The sequence below is a fragment of the Homarus americanus genome, unplaced genomic scaffold (genome assembly GCF_018991925.1).
Source record: "Homarus americanus isolate GMGI-L3 unplaced genomic scaffold, GMGI_Hamer_2.0 scaffold45698, whole genome shotgun sequence".
Taxonomy (NCBI): domain Eukaryota; kingdom Metazoa; phylum Arthropoda; class Malacostraca; order Decapoda; family Nephropidae; genus Homarus; species Homarus americanus.
Window position 1 is genome coordinate 1,828,903 of NW_024735554.1, and position 22,616 is coordinate 1,851,518.

Consider the following 22,616-nt stretch of genomic DNA (forward strand, 5'->3'; position numbering starts at 1 on the left):
AAGGAATAGAATCTGGGGTTAATCTGGGGTGAATCTGGGGGTGAATCTGGGGGGTGAATCTAGAGAGGTGAATCTTAGAGGTGAATCTGGGGTGAGATCTGGGGGTGAATCTGGGGTGAGATCTGGGATGAATCTTGGGGGAGGGACTCTGGGGCGACGTGTAAGATAGAAAACAAAAGCATGAGAATCTTTTTCCGTTTGGGTTCTTGAGTCTAGGCTTGGGGCTGACAGGTCATCCATCTGTCAGTCTACACACACACACACACACACACACGTACACACACACATGCACACACACACACACACACACACACACACACGCACGTACAAAAGCATGCAGTAAATCTTTCTGGTCGTTGGCTAAAGCAATTTATTACAGCATCCTTCTCCTTCTCCCTCCTCCCTACTTCCTCCCCTCTCTCCCCTCCTCTCCCTACCTCCTCCTCCCCCCCCTCTCTACCACCCCTTCTCCCCCCTCCCTCTCTATATTACTACACCATCTTTGTTTAGCATTTTATTCTCGCACGAGTTTTATCAATGTTTCCACTGTCTCTTTTTGTTGTATTATTGTATTTATCTAATGAATGGGACTATTATTACTATCATTACCATACTCTACCACACTACCACATTCTACCACCACACTCTACCACATTCCATCACAGACTACCACACACCACCACAAACTACCACACACCACATCACACCACCACACAACACCACAAATTGTCATCACTACCACACAACTCTGGATTTGGGCAGAACTTGTTAAACGTAATTACACTCTGTTACCTGAAGCTGTACCTGCGTGTACCTGGGGTAACTTTGGTCCCTGGTGAGCTGGAGATGGTCAGTGGGAACTCTTCTTGGAGACAGACAGACAGACAGACGGATAGACAGAGAGGCAGACAGGCAAACAGACAGATATATAATAGATAGAAAACAGAGAGAGAGATTTAGGACCGAGTTTACATACATTACACTGGGATGGACGGAAGGAAGGATACCACCCCGAGCCATAAAAGGATATAGGATGAATCACTCCTATAATACGTGAAGGACTCTCGACCACAAGGAAGATAAAGGATCATAGGACCTCTTAACCCCCCCCTCCCCCTCCCCCCCAAGTCTCGTCCTCACCTCTAATTGGCTACGCCTCCATGAGTTCCTTTGTCTTGTAGGAGATGACAAGTGGCGGGGGTCTTGTTTATAATAATGTGTATGAATGATGTACACACACACACACACACACACACACACACACACAAAGAGACAGACAGATAGACGGAGAGAAAGAGACAGAGATCGACAGACCCCAGTATGCTCCACACGTATCATTGACTGACAGATCCTGAGAGAAGGTAACGGTGTGTGGGCCAGGTAGGCAGGCAGGTACGTTTCCACATTTCCATTTACGAGGAAAAAAAAAAACTACAACTCACGAACCTTTGAAAATCCTGACTGTTATCCTTTGATCCTTGAGGACTTGTGGAAGGATCAGTCAGGCTTGGTTTGTTTCCTCTTAGTTAATTGTATATATATCTTGTTTCTTCCTTCTTCAGGGACACCCAGCGCTTCGTCAGATAGTGTGGTTGGGGTGCGTGCTGGCGAGGGGCCCATCGGCGTCCGGGTGGAGTCGACGGGCGTGGAGGAAGAGTCGCAGGTGTGTGGGTGGGGTTGGGTGGGAGAAGACAGCCGGTGTTTCCAGCTGGTGGAGGAGAAGACCAGCTGGGGAGATGCAGAGAGGTTATGTGTCAACCGAGGAGGACATCTAGCAGCTGTTACCAGTCCCAAGGTGTCTGCCCTCCTCACACTCATCACTGCCCACAGGTGAGTCTTATTACCTGAGTCCTTCTCGCTCTTTCAGGTAGTGTCCGAGGTATAGGTGCGTCTCTCCCCCTCAATTAGTTACCTCAGGTGTCACTCAGGTATTCTTATAAACTAATTACTCATCTGAAAAATATAGTCTACTAGGTAATGGTATAGATTTACCTGCCCGGGGAAGCTAATTATCCCACCAGTGTTGAGGGACCGTGTATACAATGTATTCGCCATGTATACAATGTATTCATTATATATTCAATGTATTCGCCACGTATGCAATGTATTCGCCACGTATTCAGTGTATTCGCCATGACAACACCAAGATCACAGCTCCTGGATTAAGCTAAGTCCTCCCTTCAGTGTCGTCTGCTAACACTATTGTTCTCAGCTCAGTAATGTCTATCTGTCTGTCTGTCCATCTGTCTGTTAGTCTATCGTCCTCGTTCTCTTATAATTTGTATATTTCTGTGTTTCTCAGTCTGTTTATCTGATGATTTCTCTGTCTTTGTCTTTCGTTATGTCCCTCTGTCGCTTTTTCTATCCACATACATAAGGAATTTAAACCAACGTATCTAGCTGTCGAAATTTTCAACCCCATTCCTTTGTATATCCTATAAAAAAATGTTTTACCCAGGACGTGATGCGGGCAATACCTCACTCTCCCTGTGTGTGTCCTGGGAATAAAATGGTGGAACCCTCCTGTGATATAGGAATTAGTCTCACTATGGTCTTGTGTATCCTGGGAGAAAAATGGTGGAACCCTCCTGCGAGATAGGAATTAGTCTCACTATGGTCTTGTGTATCCTGGGAGAAAAATGGTGGAACCCTCCTGCGATATAGGAATTAGTCTCACTATGGTCTTGTGTATCCTGGGAGAAAAATGGTGGAACCCTCCTGTGATATAGGAATTAGTCTCACTATGGTCTTGTGTATCCTGGGAGAAAAACTACTAATGGGTATGGGTGGATATTGTCTCTCTCTCTTCACGGAGTTTATTTACAATTAATGGCGCGCTGTGCCCTACACTCACCCTTACCTTATGCTGGGAAATGGACTAAACAACGAAAACTAAAAATAAAATAAGACTAAACAACGAAAACTAAAAAGCAAAAGACTAAACAGCGAAAACTAAAAGAAAAGAACAAGACTAAACAGCGAAAACTATTACCCCAACGACCTAACTTACTCTCCCTGGGCTTTTCTTGCGAGTTAGCGGCTCCATCGTTAACATTACCGCTGTTTTTGGTAATTTTTTTTTGTTCCCTTGTATTTGTTATTATTAAGTCGAGGCTTCGTTTATGTAATATTGTCATCAAGTATTTGTTAGTCTGTTGTTGTTGTTAATCTCAGTCGAGTTTGTCTTAGGTGAGGTGAGTAGGTGGATGTTTTGGGAGAGTTTGTTTGTTTGTTTTTGTTTGTTTGTGTTTTTGTTTGTTTGTGGATGTTTGATTGTTTGTGTTTTTGTTTGTTTCCAGGAAAGTATAAAGTTATTGAGGGGGGATAGAGATGTTTGTGTATACTCTCTCTCTCTCTCTCTCTCTCTCTCTCTCTCTCTCTCTCTCAGCTTTAAACATGACATGAACATTTGGTGAACATAAATCTTAAAAACAAAAAATTAACTGGCAACATATACTGAACATTTAAACTGCCTGAGTTGAACAGCTGGTGAATTTATCTTAAAAAGGTTAGGTTAGGGTGGTTAGGTTAGGTTAGGTCAGGTCAGGTCAGGTTAGGTTAGCTTTTGGTTAGGTTATGTTAGGTCAGGTTAGGCTAGGTTAGCTTTTGGTTAGGTTATGTTAGGTCAGGTCAGGTTAGGTTAGGCTAGGTTAGCTTTTGGTTAGGTTATGTTAGGTCATGTCTGGTCAGGTCAGGTTAGGTCAGGTTAGGTCAGGGTGGTTAATCTTCAGGTGAGTCCCTCCCTACTACCAACATATGAACTCTACACAAACAGCTGAGGAATAAAACATGTTCAAAAAAGTAACACTGAACTCACGGCTTTGAACAAACTTTAAGCTTCAATCGAACAAATAGTGAATATAACTTGTAAAAGAGTTGAACAAACATGGATATTGGCGTCAACAGTGGCTGAACATTGGCTGAACATGAGGTGAACACTAGCTGAACATGAAGTTAACACTAGCTGAACATGGGGGTGAACACTGACTGAACATGGGAGTGAACACTAGCTGAACATGAGGTGAACACTAGCTGAACATGGGGGTGAACACTAACTGAACATGGGGGTGAACACTAGCTGAACATGGGGTGAACACTGACTGAACACTGACTGAACATCGGGTGAACACTGACTGAACATGGGGTGAACATAGCTCCAACACCATTAACCAAGGCATGTTATTATTTCCCCAGGTTAAAGTCGATCATTTAACCTATAGGGTAAAGGTGATGACGTCAGAGGATGTAGTTTAGTCCTTAACCCCTTGAGTACTGTGACTTAACCCCTTATCGTACTCAAGGGGTTAACGTCACACTAGCCTTAACATCAGACTAAGCGCTGAACCATAACCTAACCCCGTCCACCCCCTACCTCCCTCCCCTACCTCCCTCCCCTTCCCTCTTCTCATCCCCCCCCCATAAAAACAGACTCCTTTCCTCCACCGCCCCCTCACCCCCTCAGCTTTACACATGGGTGATATACATAGTTTTTATGTTATTGGATTTTCACCCAAAATTTCAGAAAGAATTCGGCCAAATATAGTTATACCCGTGGCCATTGAGGTTGTTAGTGTGCTGGGTTGTGGATCCACTGGTGTAGAACATGCACAAAGCCCTTCACTAGTGCGTTTACAGGGGCTCGTTATATAGCCTAGGTACACAGTCCCCATCACTAGTGCGTTTTACAGGGGCTCAAGTTATATAGCCCAGGCAATCCCATCACTAGTGCGTTTACAGGGGCTCATAATATAGCCTAGGTACAGTCCCTCATCACTAGTGCGTTTACAGTGGCTCATTATATAGCCTAGGTACAGTCCCCATCACTAGTGCGTTTACAGGGGCTCATTATATAGCCTAGTAACAGTCCCCATCACTAGTGCGTTTACAGGCTCGTTATATAGCTCTAGGTACAGTCCCCATCACTAGTTCGTTTACAGGGCTCAGCTGAGAGTAGCCTAGGTACAATCCCCATCACTAGTGCGTTTACAGGGGCTCATTATATAGCCTAGGTACAGTCCCCATCACTAGTTCGTTTACAGGGGCTCGTTATATAGCCTAGGTACAGTCCCCATCACTAGTTCGTTTACAGGGGCACATTATATAGCCTAGGTACAGTCCCCATCACTAGTGCGTTTACAGGGGCACATTATATAGCCTAGGTACAGTCCCCATCACTAGTTCGTTTACAGGGCCTCGTCAGGTTTTGTGCAGTGTGGCAGCACTGTTTGTTTACATTCGACAGAAGGAAACTCACAATAGTAAACACACTATGGAATGAACGTAAAACAATATCAAAACAAATATCTTAATGTAATGATTTATGGAATGTTTATATAATGAGCCCCTGTAAATGTACTAGTGAAGGGGACTATACCTCGTTTACTCTTGGGTTACAGTCGCCTCCATTTTGACCTGGTACAGTGTCTGGTATGTTTTGTAAGATGTGGCAACTCTGTGTTTGTTTATCTAGCATCCTAACTCTGGCTACTCTTGTGAGGTTTCTTGGAGACCATTCCGGGAGTTTTAATACGATGTAAACACACACAGTTATGCCACATCTCACACCAGCCACTGTACTAGGTATAAATGGAAGCGAATATACCATTATACCTGGTTTATAATACAATATTTCTGGATTAATATGATCTACGTAGGTTAATTAGTCTACCTGATTTAACATAATTTACCTGGTCTGATATGGTAATGTATTCTGTGGTGAGTTTAGTAGTGTTTTAGAAGGTTAATTTAGGGAATGGATTTTTGTGGGAGATTTGCATAATATTGGAGGGTGAGGATGTTTGAGCGGTGGGTGGATGAGGTGGATGATTGGGTGTGGTGGGTGAGGTTGATGATGGGCTGTGGTGGATGAGGTGGATGGATGGAAGGTGGCCTATTGTGAATGGGGTGGATGATAGCATATGGTGGGTAAGATGGATGGTAGTGGATAGGTGGAAGGTTGACTGTTGTGGATGATATGGATGATGGGACTGTGGTGGATGAGGTGGATTGTAGTGGATGATGGAGTGTAATGAATGAGATGGATGATGGGGCTGTGGTGGATAGGTGGATTGCAGTGGATGATGAGGCCGTGGTGGATGATGGAGTGTAGTGGATGATAGGGCTGTGGTGTGTTAGGTGGATTGTAGTGGATGAGGTGGATGATGGATGGTAAAGAATAAGTGGATGGTGGGTTGTAGTGGATGGGTGTAAGGTTGACAAGGTGAATGATGTAGAATGGAGTGGATGAGATGGATGTAACGAGTTCATATGGTGGATGTAAGTACAATACTCGTAAGAGCGAGAGACAGGCAGGGTTAGATTATAGTTAGCAATAAGTCGTCACTGCCAAAAACATTAACAGGGATAAAAACACAAACATATGAGAGATGACTGCCTGTACCACCAGACAAAGGACTTCTGTGTGTGTGTCAGGGGGAGGGGAAGAAGAGAAGGGAGAGGAGGAATTAAGAGGAAGTGAGGGGAAGAGATAGAAGGAGGAGTAGGAGGGAACAAGAGGAGTAAGGAAAGAGGAAAAAGAAGGAGGAGGAAGAAGAAGGGCCGTGTGATGAATGTGCTGTACTTGATGTTAACAGATAGAGCCTCTCCCCCACACCCAGAACTCTATAGGGAAATATAATAGTGATGCATTGAGCCGCCATGTTGTGTACCTCGTAACAACAATAACAACAATAACAACAATAATAACAATAATAACAACAATAACAACAATAATAATAACAACAACAACAATAACAGTAATAGCAACAATAATAATAACACCAATAACAATAACAATAATAACAATAGTAACAGTAATAACAATAACAACAAAAGTAATAACGATAACAATATTAACAAGAACAACAACAAAAATAACAAATAACAACAACAACATGGACTTTACCTGTTTGTGTACCTGTAATTATACCTCTACCTGTAATTGTGTTAGTCTATGTACCGACACTTGTACCTGCCCTTGTACCTGTCATCTGTACCTGCCCTTGTACCTGTCACCTGTACCTGCCCTTGTACCTGTTATCTGTACCTGCCCTTGTACCTGTCATCTGTACCTGCCCTTGTACCTGTTATCTGTACCTGCCCTTGTACCTGTCACCTGTACCTGCCCTTGTACCTGTCACCTGTACCTGCCCTTGTACCTGTCACCTGTACCTGCCCTTGTACCTGTCACCTGTACCTGCCCTTAGACCTGTCACCAAAATTCTGCCCTTTTGTACCTGTCATCTGTACCCGTCTTGCACTGTCATCTGTAAATTCGCCCTGCACTCATCATTCTGTACCTGCCCTTGTACCTGTCACCTGTACCTGCCCTTGTACCTGTCACCTGTACCTGCCCTTGTACCTGTCACCTGTACCTGCCCTTGTACCTGTCACCTGTACCTGCCCTTGTACCTGTCATCTGTACCTGCCCTTGTACCTGTCATCTGTACCTGCCCTTGTACCTGTTATCTGTACCTGCCCTTGCACCTGTCACCTGTACCTGCTCTGTACCATCACCTGTACCTGCCCTGTACTCATGTCACCTGTACCTGCCCTTGTACCTGTTATCTGTACCTGCCCTTGCACCTGTCACCTGTACCTTTACCTGTAGTGTTGTTTGAGAAGTAATTTAGTGAGAGAACTGATTAATGAACGGTAGGGGAGAGAACACTGTACTAAGAGGCTGCCCTTTGTCTTTGGTGAGTCCCCCTTACCTGAGAGAGAGAGAGAGACCACATCACACCACATCACATCACATCACACCACATCACACAACACCACATCACATCACACTACATCACATCACATCACATCACACCACATCACATCACATCACACTACATCACACCACATCACACCACATCACATCACACCACATCACACCACATCACATCACATCACATCACATCACACCACACCACATTTCCTGTCAGTCTCTATATAACCTTTTACGTCACCACTGCCGTTCGTGTAGGACGGATCAAGGGGCAGCGAGACCTGAAGAAAGGGAGAGATGGGAGGAAGATGATGAAAGTGTGTGTGAGAACGGAGGGACACACACACACACACACACACACACACACACACACACACACACACACACACACACACACACACACGTTGATATAGGAAACAGCTCACCTGACCGAGATAAGATCTTCACTACTAACAAGAACTACCTCTCTTGTTGACTTCCTTCCCTCACCACATCAACAACTGAATTGACTGACAAAATGGCATCGAAATCACACTGAGACTCGAACTGTAGCTAAATGCGTTCTCTTATCACTACAAAGAGAGGTTAGGTTGGGTTAGGTTAGGTTAGGTTAGGTTAGGTTAGGTTAGGTTAGGTTAGGTTAGGTTAGGTTAGGTTGAGAAGTTTTTTCGAAGTGAGTGTAAAAATATGTGAGAGAGAGAGAGAGAGAGAGAGAGAGAGAGAGTACTGGTGGTCTTGAACGAAGGTAACGCCAGCGGCAGTTGGTTTAAAAGGAGACCAGACAGTCACAGACAGACACAGACAGACACAGACAGACAGACACAGACAGACACAGACAGAGACAGACACAGACAGACAGACACAGACACACAGACAGACGGTGAACCATCCGCGTCACGACCAACAAGAAGTATTATTTCATTTGCATCTGAAAACCAAGAATAGAGGACTGGGGCCCATCTGACCTGGGGCCCATCTGTCTTGGGGCTCATCTGACCTTGGAGACCCACCTGACCTTGGAGACCCACCTGACCTTGGACCCACCTGACCTTGGAGACCCACCTGACCTTGGACCCACCTGACCTTGGACCCACCTGACCTTGGAGACCCACCTGACCTTGGAGACCCACCTGACCTTGGACCCACCTGACCTTGGAGACCCACCTGACCTTGGACCCACCTGACCTTGGACCCACCTGACCTTGGAGACCCACCTGACCTGTAATCTTCCTCCTGACACAAATTCTGCGTAATCTCCTCCTGGGGAAGGTGTCGGCGGAGGTGCAGAAGGTGTGTGGAGGACATGGGCCGTCCTCCTAGGCCGGGGTAGACAGGAGATCAGCTGGTCTGAGCTCAGGTTTAAATACCGCTGGTGTAGGGGGAGACGGAGACGGAGAAAGGGCGTGGGTCTTCCTCAACCCTTTTCACCCTCGTCTCATTCTCGGGAGAGTGTTATATGTAGATACTTTCTCTCGTTTGTGGCTGGTTGGTTGAGAGAAAGTGGTGTTTGTGGATGGTTGGTTGAGAGAAAGTGGTGTTTGTGGATGGTTGGTTGAGAGAAAGTGGTGTTTGTGGCTGGTTGGTTGAGAGAAAGTGGTAGTTTGTGGATGGTTGGTTGAGAGAAAAGTGTGTTTGTGGCTGGTTGGTTGAGAGAAAGTGGTGTTTGTGGATGGTTGGTTGAGAGAAAGTGGTGTTTGTGGATGGTTGGTTGAGAGAAAGTGGTGTTTGTGGCTGGTTGGTTGAGAGAAAGTGGTGTTTGTGGATGGTTGGTTGAGAGAAAGTGGTGTTTGTGGCTGGTTGGTTGAGAGAAAGTGGTGTTTGTGGATGGTTGGTTGAGAGAAAGGGTGTTTGTGGATGGTTGGTTGAGAGAAAGTGGTGTTTGTGGCTGGTTGGTTGAGAGAAAGTGGTGTTTGTGGATGGTTGGTTGGAGAGAAAGTGGTGTTTGTGGATGGTTGGTTGGAGAGAAAGTGGTGTTTGTGGGCTGTTGAGAGAAAGTGTGTTTGTGGATGGTTGGTTGAGAGAAAGTGTGTTTGTGGCTGGTTGGTTGAGAGAAAGTGGTGTTTGTGGATTGGTTGGTTGAGAGAAAGTGGTGTTTGTGGATGTTGGTTTGAGAGAAAGTGGTGTTTGTGGCTGGTTGGTTGAGAGAGAAAGTGGTGTTTGTGGCTGGTTGGTTGAGAAAGGAAATGGGACAGTTGGGAGAGAAAGTGGTGTTTGTGGCTGTTGGTTGGAGAGAAAGTGGTGTTTGTGGACGGTTGGTTGAGAGAAAGTGGTGTTTGTGGCTGGTTGGTTGAGAGAAAGTGGTGTTTGTGATGGTTGGTTGAGAGAAAGTGGTGTTGTGGCTGGTTGGTTGAGAGAAAGTGGTGTTTGTGGCTGGTTGGTTGGAGAAAGGAAGTTGTGGGACAGTTGGTTGAGAGAAAGTGGTGTTTGTGGACAGTTGGTTGAGAGAAAGTGGTGTTTGTGGCTGGTTGGTTGAGAGAAAGTGGTGTTTGTGGACAGTTGGTTGAGAGAAAGTGGTGTTTGTGGATGGTTGGTTGAGAGAAAGTGGTGTTTGTTCTGGTTTGTTCCCCTCTGGTAGAAGTTCCTGGGAGAAAATTCTGAAGTAGTTTGTTTCTGTCAGGTAGAGCAAGAGGAGGTGAGGGCAGGGTGAAGGGTGAGCGCAGGGAAGGGTGAGGGCAGGTGAAGGGTGATGGCAGGGTGAAGGGTGATGGCAGGGTGAAGGGTGATGGCAGGGTGAAGGTGATGGGAGGGAGAAGGGTGAGGGCAGGGTGAAGGGTGATGGCAGGGTGAAATGGTGAGGGCAGGGTCAGGGGTAAGGCAGGTGGTGGCAGGTGATGGCAGGGTGATGGCACAGGACTCTCACACGAAATGGTCAAGAAAAATCCTGAAAATTCGACTTTGGTTTCCTCAGATCAGGGCTCGGCCTTGAAACCTGTAGACGCTGTATATAGAAAATCAGATTCTCAGATTTTCTCAAGATTTCAGATTTTGTATTATTTTGTTATTTTTTATCCGATTATGGCCACTGAACCGTTCGAACCCGAGGAAGAGAGAGAGAGAGAGAGAGAGAGATATTGAACAAACTTTATATTATTGATCAATGTAATACTGGATCATTCATATACAAAATATATATATAAACAGTAGAAAAATTATTATCTCTAGTTTTTTACACTTGGAAAAAAAAATAGTTTAGTAGCCGCAAAATAAAAAAGGTATGGATTTTGGAAGAGCCTTGAGCGAGGGAACCTGTGTGTGTGTGTGTGTGTGTGTGTGTGTGTGTGTGTGTGTGTGTTTCCCACGACCCGTGATTCAAGGATTTCTCAGAGATTCTTACATTGGTCTTTTTTTTTCGTAAATTGAGCTTCGGTTTGGTTAGGTCAGGTCAAGGTCAGGTTAGGTTAGGTCAGGTCAAGGTCAGGTTAGGTTAGGTCAAGGTCTGGTCAAGGTTAGGTCAACAGTGAAGTCATTTACTTACGATTACATCTCTAATTTCCAGGTACAATTTCACTAGGTATACATTTTGATAAGTTGAGTTAAATGAGACAGTCAGATCAGATGGTGTCTTGACATGAGTGTTGTTACTGGAAGGTGTAAGACATGAGTGTTGTTACTGGAAGGTGTAAGACATGAGGTGTTACTGGAAGGTGTAAGACATGAGTGTTGTTACTGAAGGTAAGACATGAGTGTTGTTAGTTCTGGAAGGTGTAGACATGTGTGTTGTTACTGGAAGGTGTAAGACATGAGTGTTGTTACTGGAAGGTGTAAGACATGGTTGTTACTGGAAGTGTGGTTGTGAAGGTAAGACATGAGTGTTGTTACTGGAAGGTGAAGACATGAGTGTTGTTACTGGAAGGTGTGAGACATGAGTGTTGTTACTGGAAGGACATGAGTGTTGTTACTGGAAGGTGTAAGACATGAGTGTTGTACTGGAAGTTGTGAAGGACATGTGTTGTTACTGGAAGTGTAAGACATGAGTGTTTAAAGGTGTAAGACATGTGTTGTTACTGGAAGGTGTAAGACATGGTTTGGAATGAGTGTTGTTACTGGAAGGTGTAAGACATGTGTGTTGTTACTGGAAGAAGAAATGAGTGTTGTTACTGGAAGGTGTAAGATAAAGTTGTTACTGGAAGGTAAGACATGTGTGTTGTTACTGGAAGGTGTAAGACATGAGTGCTGAGGTTGGTTACTGGAAGGTGTAAGACATGAGTGTTGTTACTGGAAGGTGTAAGACATGAGGTTGTTACTGAAGGTGTAAGACATGAGTGTTGTTACTGGAAGGTGTAACATGAGTGTTGTTTAGGAAGGTGTAAGACATGAGTGTTGTTACTGGAAGGTGTAAGACATGAGTGTTGTTACTGGAAGGTGTAAGACATGAGTGTTGTTACTGGAAAAGACATGAGTGTTGTTACTGGAAGGTGTAAGACATGAGGTTGTTACAGGTAAGACATGAGTGTTACTGGAAGGTGTAAGACATGAGTGTTGTTACTGGAAGGTGTAAGATGAGGTTACTGGAAGGTGTAAGACATGAGTGTTGTTACTGGAAGGTGTAAGACATGTGTGTTGTTACTGGAAGGTGTAAGACATGAGTGTTGTTACTGGAAGGTGTAAGAGTGTTGTTTAGTAGACATGAGTGTGTTACTGGAAGGTGTAAGACATGAGTGTTGTTACTGGAAGGTGTAAGACATGTGTGTTGTTACTGGAAGGTGTAAGACATGAGTGTTGTTACTGGAAGGTGTAAGACATGTGTTGTTACTGGAAGGTGAAGACATGTGTTGTTACTGGAAGGTGTAAGACATGAGTGTTGTTACTGAAGGGTGAAGACATGAGTGTTGTTACTGGAAGGTGTAAGACATGAGTGTTGTTACTGGAAGGTGTAAGACATGAGTGTTGTTACTGGAAGGTGTAAGACATGAGTGTTGTTACTGGAAGGTGTAAGACATGAGTGTTGTTACTGGAAGGTGTAAGACATTTGCTTGTGGCTGGAACCTGTGAACGAGTTCTTCCTTAAGGCCCGGCCGCCTGACCTTTCCAGGACTTCAGATTTTAAAGCCGGGAATCTGTCCTATAGTTACCCCCACTTCTTATTCTTAGGCTAAAGGCGACTGTTTCTGAGGAGCTGTCTGGATAGTTGATGGGTGGTTGGTGGTTGGTTGGTGGGGTGGGTGGGTGGCTTATTAATAATGTTGGTTAGTTTGGTTGAATATTATATTTGTTTGTTTTAGGTTGATATTAATTTTAGTTTCAGTTGAATTTTGTCCACACACACACACAGCGACTTGTGTGCCGCTGTGTAGAGGAATAAACCAAGAAGACCTGACTTGCGACCGACTGCACTGGCGAATTATTTAACACCACAAACGCAGTGACAACTAGTGAAGGGTTATGGCCGTCTTAACTCGGGGGATCGAACCAAGGAACTCTTTTTTTTAAGGCGAATATCTCAACCACTGCACCAATTTTTTTTGGTTTTGGAAATACATTTTTTTTTTTTTTAGATCTGGACACGTGTTGAATTCTGGTGATTGGACATGTGCAAATTAGGGTTCTGGACACGTAACTTGGGGATGTTGGCTATGGTGTATACTCTACATGTACGTTTTTATTTGGGGGGGGTGAGATGGTACACATGGATTATGGATTAGTCTTGAGGTAGCAGATGATGTGTTGTGATACCTCTCTCTCTCTCTCTCTCTCTCTCTCTCTCTCTCTCTCGTTGAGGCTATATTTAGTCTCCTACACCTGAGAGATTTTTGGTGAGTTTCTGTGTTTATAGAACCAACTAGTACTTGATGTTTGTGTGTCTCATGAGAGTAGGCTTACAGGGTCTCTCGCACACACACACACACACACACACACACACACACACACACACACACACACACACAGTAAAATCACACAATTACATACATACATACATACATAACATAATAATAATAATATATAATAATAATAATAATAATAATAATAATAGTTGGCCTCTCATAACTAGGATGGCCGGTCCAAGGGCCACCTAGGCGTGAATTTGTTTAAGGTGTAGAAACTGTCGCCAACACAACAACCACACCCTGAGTTAACGAGCTGCATGACCCCAGTGTTTAAGGTGTAGAAGCTGTCGCCAACACAACAACCACACCCTGAGTTAACGAGCTGCATGACCCAGCGTCAAAGAATAGTCCGAGAAGACCGGACAACCTGCCAACTGCACTGGCTAACCATTACCCGGAACACGATCCACAAATCGATTAACATCCAGGTCCCCAATTACTGCTGGGTAGACAGAGGCAAATGGCGTAAAGAAACTTGCCCATAGTTTCACCCTGCCTGGGGATCGATCATACATAAACTTACATACATACACAGTACAATCACAGAATACAATTGCATACATACATACATACATACATACATCCATCCATCAACATTTATGTATTTGCCGTGTCGGTTTCCACCACTTGTACACACATTCATTCTGGCCCTCACTCTCTCTCACACCTTTACCCCTCGTTCCTCCCCACCATTTACCCTCACCCCGTCAGTATCCATCTTCCTCCCGCACTCTGCTCGCGTGAGGGTGGGCGGTCCTCACCCCTAAAATTGGCTTCGCTCTTGTTATTAGCCGCCCGTGAAAAGGTCAAAGTCATAATGGAAAGAGAGAGAGAGAGAGTGGGAGTCCCTGTGGCTTTATATTTTAGGGATAATAATAATAAAATAATAATAATAATAATAATAATAATAATAATAATAATAATAATAATAAATAAATAAATAATAATAATAATAATAATAATAATAATAATAATTATAACTAAATAATAATAATAATAAAACCATCAACATTTTTGTACAGATATGCGATAAGTTTTTATTAATGGCAAAACTTGAGAGAAATATTTCAGAAGTGTAAAAAAAAAAATCCCGCATTTTAAATCTCGCGTCAACTTTTATATTCTTAAGAAAAATGATTTGAAACTTGGTAAAAAAAAAAAAAAGCTAATACAACTTTTCTTATATAAGTTTTCATTTTAGTTGTTACAGAGAATTTGCATTGAGAATTAATTGCTCTAGTTGAGTTACTGAATTTTTTTATAGGATTTAAAAGTTTTCTGTAGGAATTGTTGGAACGTTTTGTAGCATTCTGTGACATCATCCAGTTTTTGACGTCATGAATTTTCCGATGTCACCAAATTGCGATAAGAAGATTAATTTGCTATTGTTATTTTATTCTATTATTTACTGTATTATTATATCTTCTTCAATTAGGTGTGTTTATTGTTATATTTTTTTCACACACACACACACACACACACACACACACACACACACACACAACATTACATAGGGATCTGTCGAAGGCGCTGCACTATTTGCTCACAGTCCTTCTACGTGACAGCTATTAAAGACCGGCAAAAGAGAGAGAGAGAGAGAGAGAGAGAGAGAGAGAGAGAGCTGTATACCACCCTAATCCCCCACTGATGGGGTCTTACACCAGGGTGTCCAGATACCACCAGCTGGACGACTCCTGTACCATCTACGGCCAGAGATTTGTCCAGCTAAAGCCAGGTCCAGGCCTCAAAATAAAACTTTCACTCAACTGTAAACAAAACACTGTAGTACTGTAACTTTTAGTCATTATACTAAAACAAACTTTTTATATAAGATTTTGTTTACTCGACAAAAAATAACGAAAGACTGGAAGAGTATTGAACTTCTTTTTTATTTGACTATTTTGACTTTTGTTGTCGAGGAAATTATTCGGGAAGTTTTGATATATTTGGGTTTTTATTTATTTTTTTTTTATTATTTTTTTTTATTTCGTCCACTTTTGTTATTTGGTGATTTTTTCTTCTTTAGTTTATTTCCGTCGGGTTATTTATTTATTTGTTATTCTGTTTTTAAGGCTTTTGTCCTCATTGTTGAATACCCGAAATAATAGTCTCTCTCTCTCTCTGTGTGTGTGTGTGTGTGTGTGTGTGTGTGTACTGCCTATACCGGATCGATATCGCGCATCCTGATTGGATAAGTGAGGATGGAAGGGACCCCGTCAACACCCCCACCCCATCCCTCCACCCCACCCCACCCACCCCATCCCACCCCACCCACCCCCATCCCCCCACCCCTCTCACCCCACCCCACCCCTCCTTTTCCTGTCCAATAGCGACCAATACACACACACACACACATACACCGACACACACACACACACGACACACACAATACACCAACACACACACCGACAGAGAGAGAGAGAGGGTAGAGAGAAAGAGAGAGAGAGAGAGAGAGAGAGAGAGAGAGAGCAGTACAGGTAACCAAGGTGTTATAACCCGGGTCACGCAAAAACGCTTTCAACATTTTTTTATTCGCTAAAAAAGTCGGAATATGGAGTCGACGTGTGTGTGTGTGTGTGTAAAAACGGCGAGGCTAAGGCAGTGCTTCACAGAAGAGGTTTTAATACTTCAAGCTGCCTGAGGATCCAGCGCAGCACATGCCTTCAGAGAGCAGCTCGAACAGGGCTTATAAACAACCCGAGAGCAAACAACGTGAATCCCAGTGTCAATGGGATACTCTTAACACTGCTATGACAAAGACCCGCAGACATATCCTCTGGCCAAGTTCAAAGAATACACCAGGACTATTTTGATGAAAATGACCCGGCAATTAAAAGGAAGGCTGGATATAAACGCTGCTTTTACTGACTGGCAGAACAATCCCTCGTCTCGACCAAAGAGCACTTCTGCAAGAAGAAAGCTGTAGCCCAAGGAACTTTCGCACCTAAAGAATGACTGGCTTAAAAAATAAAGAAAGTGAAGCACAAAACTGGTGGTGCAGATCAGCACAAGATGCTACAATTTTTCATTTCCACTGAAACATTTTATGGGCCAGTCACTGCACAGCCCTCCCTCGCTCAACTGGCGGTAACCACTTAATTAAAGACACCATCGAAGGCCTCCTCAGCGCTGGATAGAGCACTACCATTCATTGCTCAACCGAAACACCAATGTCCTGACTACCCAGCAGGTCCCTCAGCATCCAGAGCTGACCCACCTCAGCCATTCTCCATCCATGGATGAGGTAGCTACTCGCCATCAAACAGATTAAAAATAGCAAAGCCTCAGGGCCTACGATGGAATCCCCAGCCGAGGTGTATAAAGCAGGAGGAGCTTACTTACCAGCCGCCTCACTCTCCTGGAGAATATATGTAGCCACCCCAAGCTTTAAGGACGCCTACGTCAATGCTTATAAGAACAAGGGAGACTAACACTGTGCACCATCAAGAGATCTCGCTACTGTCCGTAGGCTGGCTATAGATTATAGCCTGAGTCCTCCTTAACAGACGTGTTCCTGAGGTGGAAAAACTTCCTCCCAGAATTTCAATGTGTTTTAGACCATCACGCGGGCACCACTGACATGATCTTGCTGCCCGCCAGACAGGAAAAGTGTGCAGAGAATAAAGGCCGTGACCGTACATGGTGGCTTACTCCACGCAACTAAGCAGCTTTAATGGCCTGCAGGAAAGTACTTCTGGTGAACCTCAGCCGCTTCGTAGAACTGCCCACCAAAATTTATCGCCATTGTAGCAAATCCACGACGGTATGAACGGCAGTGTCCTGCACAACGCACCCAGTCTGAGTTCTTCCCATCCAAACGGGCAAACAAGGGTGTGTACTGCACCAACTCTTTTTCCATCTTCTTGACTGCCTTCCTTACTCGTGCCAGTGCCAATTTAGCCAGCGCGGGGTGAACATTGAGTACCGTATGGCGCGGTCTTTTCAACATAAGACGATTCCACGCAGGACAAAGGTGTCGGCAGCTTCCATTACTGAACTTCAGTAGTGCATGACTTCACCCTTGCTGCTCACACACTCAACACACCTTGAGATCCTGAACACCCATGCAGACGCGTATACACACTTCAGCATTGAGGTGAATGTACATAAGATTCGGATTCTCTTTCAACCTGCCCCTGGTACAGACACACCTTCACCATCCAGCTTAACGGTACTACACTCTGTAATGTTGGCCACTTTGAGAATCTCGGCTCCCACCTGTCCACCACCGCAGACATTGATGAAGAGATTCTGCATCGGATCAGATGTGCATCTCAAGCCTTGGGCGGAGTCCGAAATCGTGTCTTCAGCTGTAGGGAGCTGAAATTATCCACACAATGTGTGATTATATCAAGCAGTGCTCCTCCCCATCCTGGTATATGGCAGCGAGACGAGGGTCACATACAGGTGGCACCCCCCGTACGAAAATCTCACCAACGTAGTCTACGTTCCATCCTCCGAAGTTTCCTGGGAAGACAGAGAACAAAATGCCAGCATTCTTGCTGACACCAACTGTAGGAGCATCGAGGCTACCATTATCTATGAACAATCATGCTGGACTGGCCATGTTACCTTATGGACGACAGTGACGGTCAGAGCAGCTACTTACTGTCACCCAACGAATAGTAAACTTAACGCTGGCGGCAACTGAAAAGGTATAAGGATAGTCTTAAGACAAACCTGAAAAGGTGCCAAATCGACCCCCTCACCTGGGAGAGTCTATATTGCCCACATCAAATGAGTGAGCACCACACAAGGTGTCAATACTTTCGAGCAGCCCGACTGGAAACCGAGGTAGATAAGCGCCAACGCCTGCCAATGCTGCCCGCCGCCCTCCCACAGTAGATGTAGCCCTCCATATGTGCAATGAATGACGACCCTGTCGGTCCCGTATCGGCCTCTTTAGTCACCTCAGAACTCACCAACCTAGGTGACTTCCCTAATAACTCATATCATTTTACCACAGCTGGATGATCGTTCTATACTCTATTCGAGTGATAGCCAGTAGTAGTATGGGAATTTAATATATTTTGACTTGTTTTTTAATATGCGAAAGGTCATGGTGTATGCTTTAACACACACACACACACACACACACACACACACACACACACACACACACCAATTTATGATTGTTGCATTATGTAGTGTCTAGTACTACCTCTCACCCTCTCCCACTCCTCTCACTCCCTCTCACCTCCCACTCCCTCCTCCCACTCCCCCCTCCCACCCCCCTCCTCCCTCCTCCCTCCCCCCTCTCACCCCCTCCCTCCCCCTCCCCTCCCCTCCTCCCCCCTCCCATTCCCCTCCACTCCCCCCTCTCACCCCCCCTCCTCCCCCCCACTCCCCCTCTCCTCCCTCCTCCCCTCCCCCCCTCTCCCCCCCCCTCCCACTCCCCTCCCCTCCCCCCTCCCCTCCCCCCTCCCCTCCCTCCCCTCTCCTCTTTCCCCATAACATCTCCCTATAACAACTCCCTATATCTCCCTATAACTTCTCCTATAACTTATTAACAGCAGTATTCCATAAGGTTAAAATTGACCTTAACTAACAAGAGAGGTTAAATGTTAATGGTCGTTAACTGAAGGACTTAACTAGACACAATAAATAACGTTAATAATATAGGTAAATTATAGGTGTATAATTATAATGAGGAATAATTTGACTCATCAGAATTATAACAGACGATGGTAAGTTATATAGTAGGTTATTGACCTGACCACAACCTGACCTGACCTGGGTGGAGTTGATGAGAGAGAGAACATGATAAACACGTAAGGGGAAAATATTGGAAGAAATGAGGAGAAACATGAAGGTAGAAGTGAGGGGACAAGTGAGAGTGAGGGAAAAGGTGAGGAAGAAAGAAAGAGATAGAATTAGGGTTGAGGGAGATTATCAGGTGTGTGTGTGTGTGTGTGTGTGTGTGTGTGTGTGTGTGTGTGTGTGTGTGTGTGTGTGTGTGTGTGTGTGTGTGTGTGTGTGGTGGTAGAGCAGAACATGATGTGAGATTCAGTAGAGACAGAGAGAAGCATTTTCTCTCTCTCTCTCTCTCTCTCTCTCTCTCTCTCTCTCTCTCTCTCTCTCTATTAAGTAAGAGGATTATGAAGTGGTATTGAAATGCATTCAGATGAGCTCACACACACACACACACACACACACACACACCACACACACAGAGCCTGTTATTTGTGGGACTTATTCGTACTGGGGTCTAGTGTACTGGGGCCTAGTAGTACTGGAGCCTAGTAGTACTGAGACCTAGAAGTACTGGGGCCTAGTAGTACTGGGGCCTAGTAGTACTGGGGCCTAGTGTGTAGATCTGGGCCTAGTAGTACTGGGGCCCTGTGTAGTGCTGAGGCCTAGTAGTACTGAGGTCTAAGTACTGGGGCCTAGTATTGCAGACCTAGTAGTACTGGGGCCTGGTAGTACTGGGGTCCAATGTACTGGGGCCCTGGTAGTACTGGGGCCTAGTAGTACTGGGGCCTTGAGTACTGGGGTCTATTAGTGCTAAGGTCTGAAGTACTGGGGCCTAGTAGTACTGAGGCCTAGTAGTACTGGGGCCTAGTAGTACTGGGGTCTAGAAGTACTGGGGCCTAGGCCTGGGGCCTAGTAGTACTGGGGCCTAGTAGTACTGAGGGTCTAGTAGTACTGGGGCCTAGTAGTACTGGGGCCTAGTAGTACTGGGGCCTAGTAGTGCTGGGGTCTAGTGTACTGGGGCCTAGTAGTACTGGGGCCTATTAGTACTGGGGCCTAGTAGTACTGGGGCCTAGTAGTACTGGGGCCTAGCAGTACTGGGGCCTAGTACTGGGTCCTAGTAGTACTGGGGCCTAGTAGTACTGGGGCCCTGTGGTACTGGGGCCTAGTAGTTACTGGGGTCTAGTAGTACTGGGGCCTAGTAGTACTGGGGCTAGTAGTGCTAAGATACAAGTAATGGGGCCTAGTAGTACTGGGGCCTAGTAGTACTGGGGCCTAGTAGTACTGGGGTCTAGTAGTACTGGGGCCTAGTAGTACTGGGGCCTAGTAGTGCTAGGGCTTAAAGTACTGGGGCCTAGAGTACTGGGGGCCCAGTAGTACTGGGGTCTAGTAGTACTGGGATCTGGTGTACTGGGGCCTAGTAGTACTGGGGCCTAGTAGTACTTAGGGCCTGATAGTACTGGGGCCTGTAGTACTGGGGCCTAGTAGTACTGGGCCTAGAGTGCTGGGGCCCAGTAGTACTGGGGCCTAGTAATTGCTGGGGCCTAGTAGCATAATGGTGTAGTTGTACTGGGGCTGTAATCTGCAGTGAGGCCTGGTAGTACTGAGGCCTAGTAGTGCTGGGGCCTAGTAGTACTGGGCCTAGAGTACTGGGGCCTAGTACTGGGGCCTAGTAGTACTGGGGCCTAGTAGTACTGGGGTCTAGCAGTACTGGGCCTAGTAGTCTGGGGCCTAGTAGTGCTGGGCCTCAGAAGTGCTGGGCCTGAGTACTGGGGCCAGCAGTACTGGGGCCTAGAGTAGTGCAGTCTGATGTCTGGGGCCTAGTAGTACTGGGGCCTAGTAGTACTGGGGCCTAGTAATTGCTGTGGTCTAGTAGTACTGGGGCCTGGTACTGGGGCCTGTGGTCAGAGGTGTGTAGTACTGGGGGCCTAGTAGTACTGGGGTCTAGTAGCACTGTGGTATAGTTGCACTGGGGCCTAGTTGTACTGGGGGCCTAGTAGTATGGGGCCTAATGGTACTTAGGGGCCTAGTAGTACTGGGGCCTAGTAGTACTGGGGCCTAGTAGTACTACAGGGTCTGGTTGTGCTGGGGCCTGGTAGTACTGGGGCCTAGTACCTGGGGGGCCCTAGTAGTACTGGGGCCTAGTAGTACTGGGCCTAGTAGTACTGGGGTCTAGTAGTACTGGGGCCTAGTATGCTGAGGTCCTATGTGGTACTGGGGTCTGGTAGTACTGGGGCCTGGTAGTGCACTGGGGTCCTAGTATGACGGGCCTAGTAGTACTGGGGCCAGTAGTACTGGGGCCCTAGTAGTACTGTGGTCTAGTGTACTGGGGCCTAGTAGTACTGGGGCCTAGTAGTATTGGGTCCTAGTAGTACTGGGGCCTAGTAGTACTGGGGCCTAGTAGTACTGGGGCCTAGTAGTACTGTGGTCCTGGTGTACTGGGCCTAGTAGTACTGGGGCCTCGGTACTGAACAAGTACTGGGGCCTAACAGTACTGGGGCCTAAAAGTACTGGGGCCTAGTAGTACTGGGGCCCAGTAGGACAGGGGTCCATTGGACCTTGAGAGGGACAGGTGAGAGAAACGTGACCAGGTGTACACACAAACATATGACACGACCTTCACCCAACGCGTGTGTGTGTGTGTGTGTGTGTGTGTGTGTCTGCGCGTGTGTGTGTGTGAGCAGACGTAATCATGAGGGTCAGGCTCCAGGCGACTCTGACAAACACGTTCTCAGACATTTTTGACTCGGGACTATTGAGAGTGACTTTACTGCCTCGGGCGCTGGTGAAAATACTCTCTCTCTCTCTCTCTCTCTCCCTCTCTCTCTTTCTCTCTCGTCATGTGGTGGTAAAGGAAAAGTTCAAGTAAAATACATATATATATATTGTGTGTGTGTGTATAAATAAATTCAACAGTTAATGCCTGGTTGAAAGACGCTTATAGATCCACTTGATGAAAGGTAAACATCATGACCTGTACCTAGAGACGGGAGGAAATAAGACACTCCCGCCAATATCCCCTTCAGCGTTGTTTCCTCCTCTGGCTGGGAACACAACAATGGCGAGTGTTGACGTAATATTTATCTTTATTTATTCATGTAAATACGTAACATTTTTATTATATGTTTATTTAATTAATTCAGTGGGTATTTTTAGTGTATTTACAGGTACTAAATTGTTATTATTATTATTATTATTATTATTATTATTATTATTATTATTATTATTATTATTATTATTATTATTATTATTATTATTATTTTTATTATTATGTTGCCAAAAAAAATCGATTGTAATAATGTTAAAAGCAAGACACGAATTAGATTAACACACACACACACCAGGATTAAGGTCTGGGATATGGATTAACTCACAACAGCCTCGGG

The 22,616-nt window shown here is 45.3% G+C and overlaps 1 protein-coding gene across 1 annotated transcript in view; it reads left to right on the forward strand.

Annotated features, from left to right (window-relative positions):
- The window catches only part of LOC121871305, a 135,767-nt gene that overhangs the window by 11,922 nt on the left and 101,229 nt on the right, over positions 1 to 22,616 (forward strand). The window contains 1 exon segment of the mRNA XM_042373524.1: positions 1,563 to 1,830. Within this exon segment, the coding sequence (XP_042229458.1) occupies positions 1,563 to 1,830 (268 nt within the window).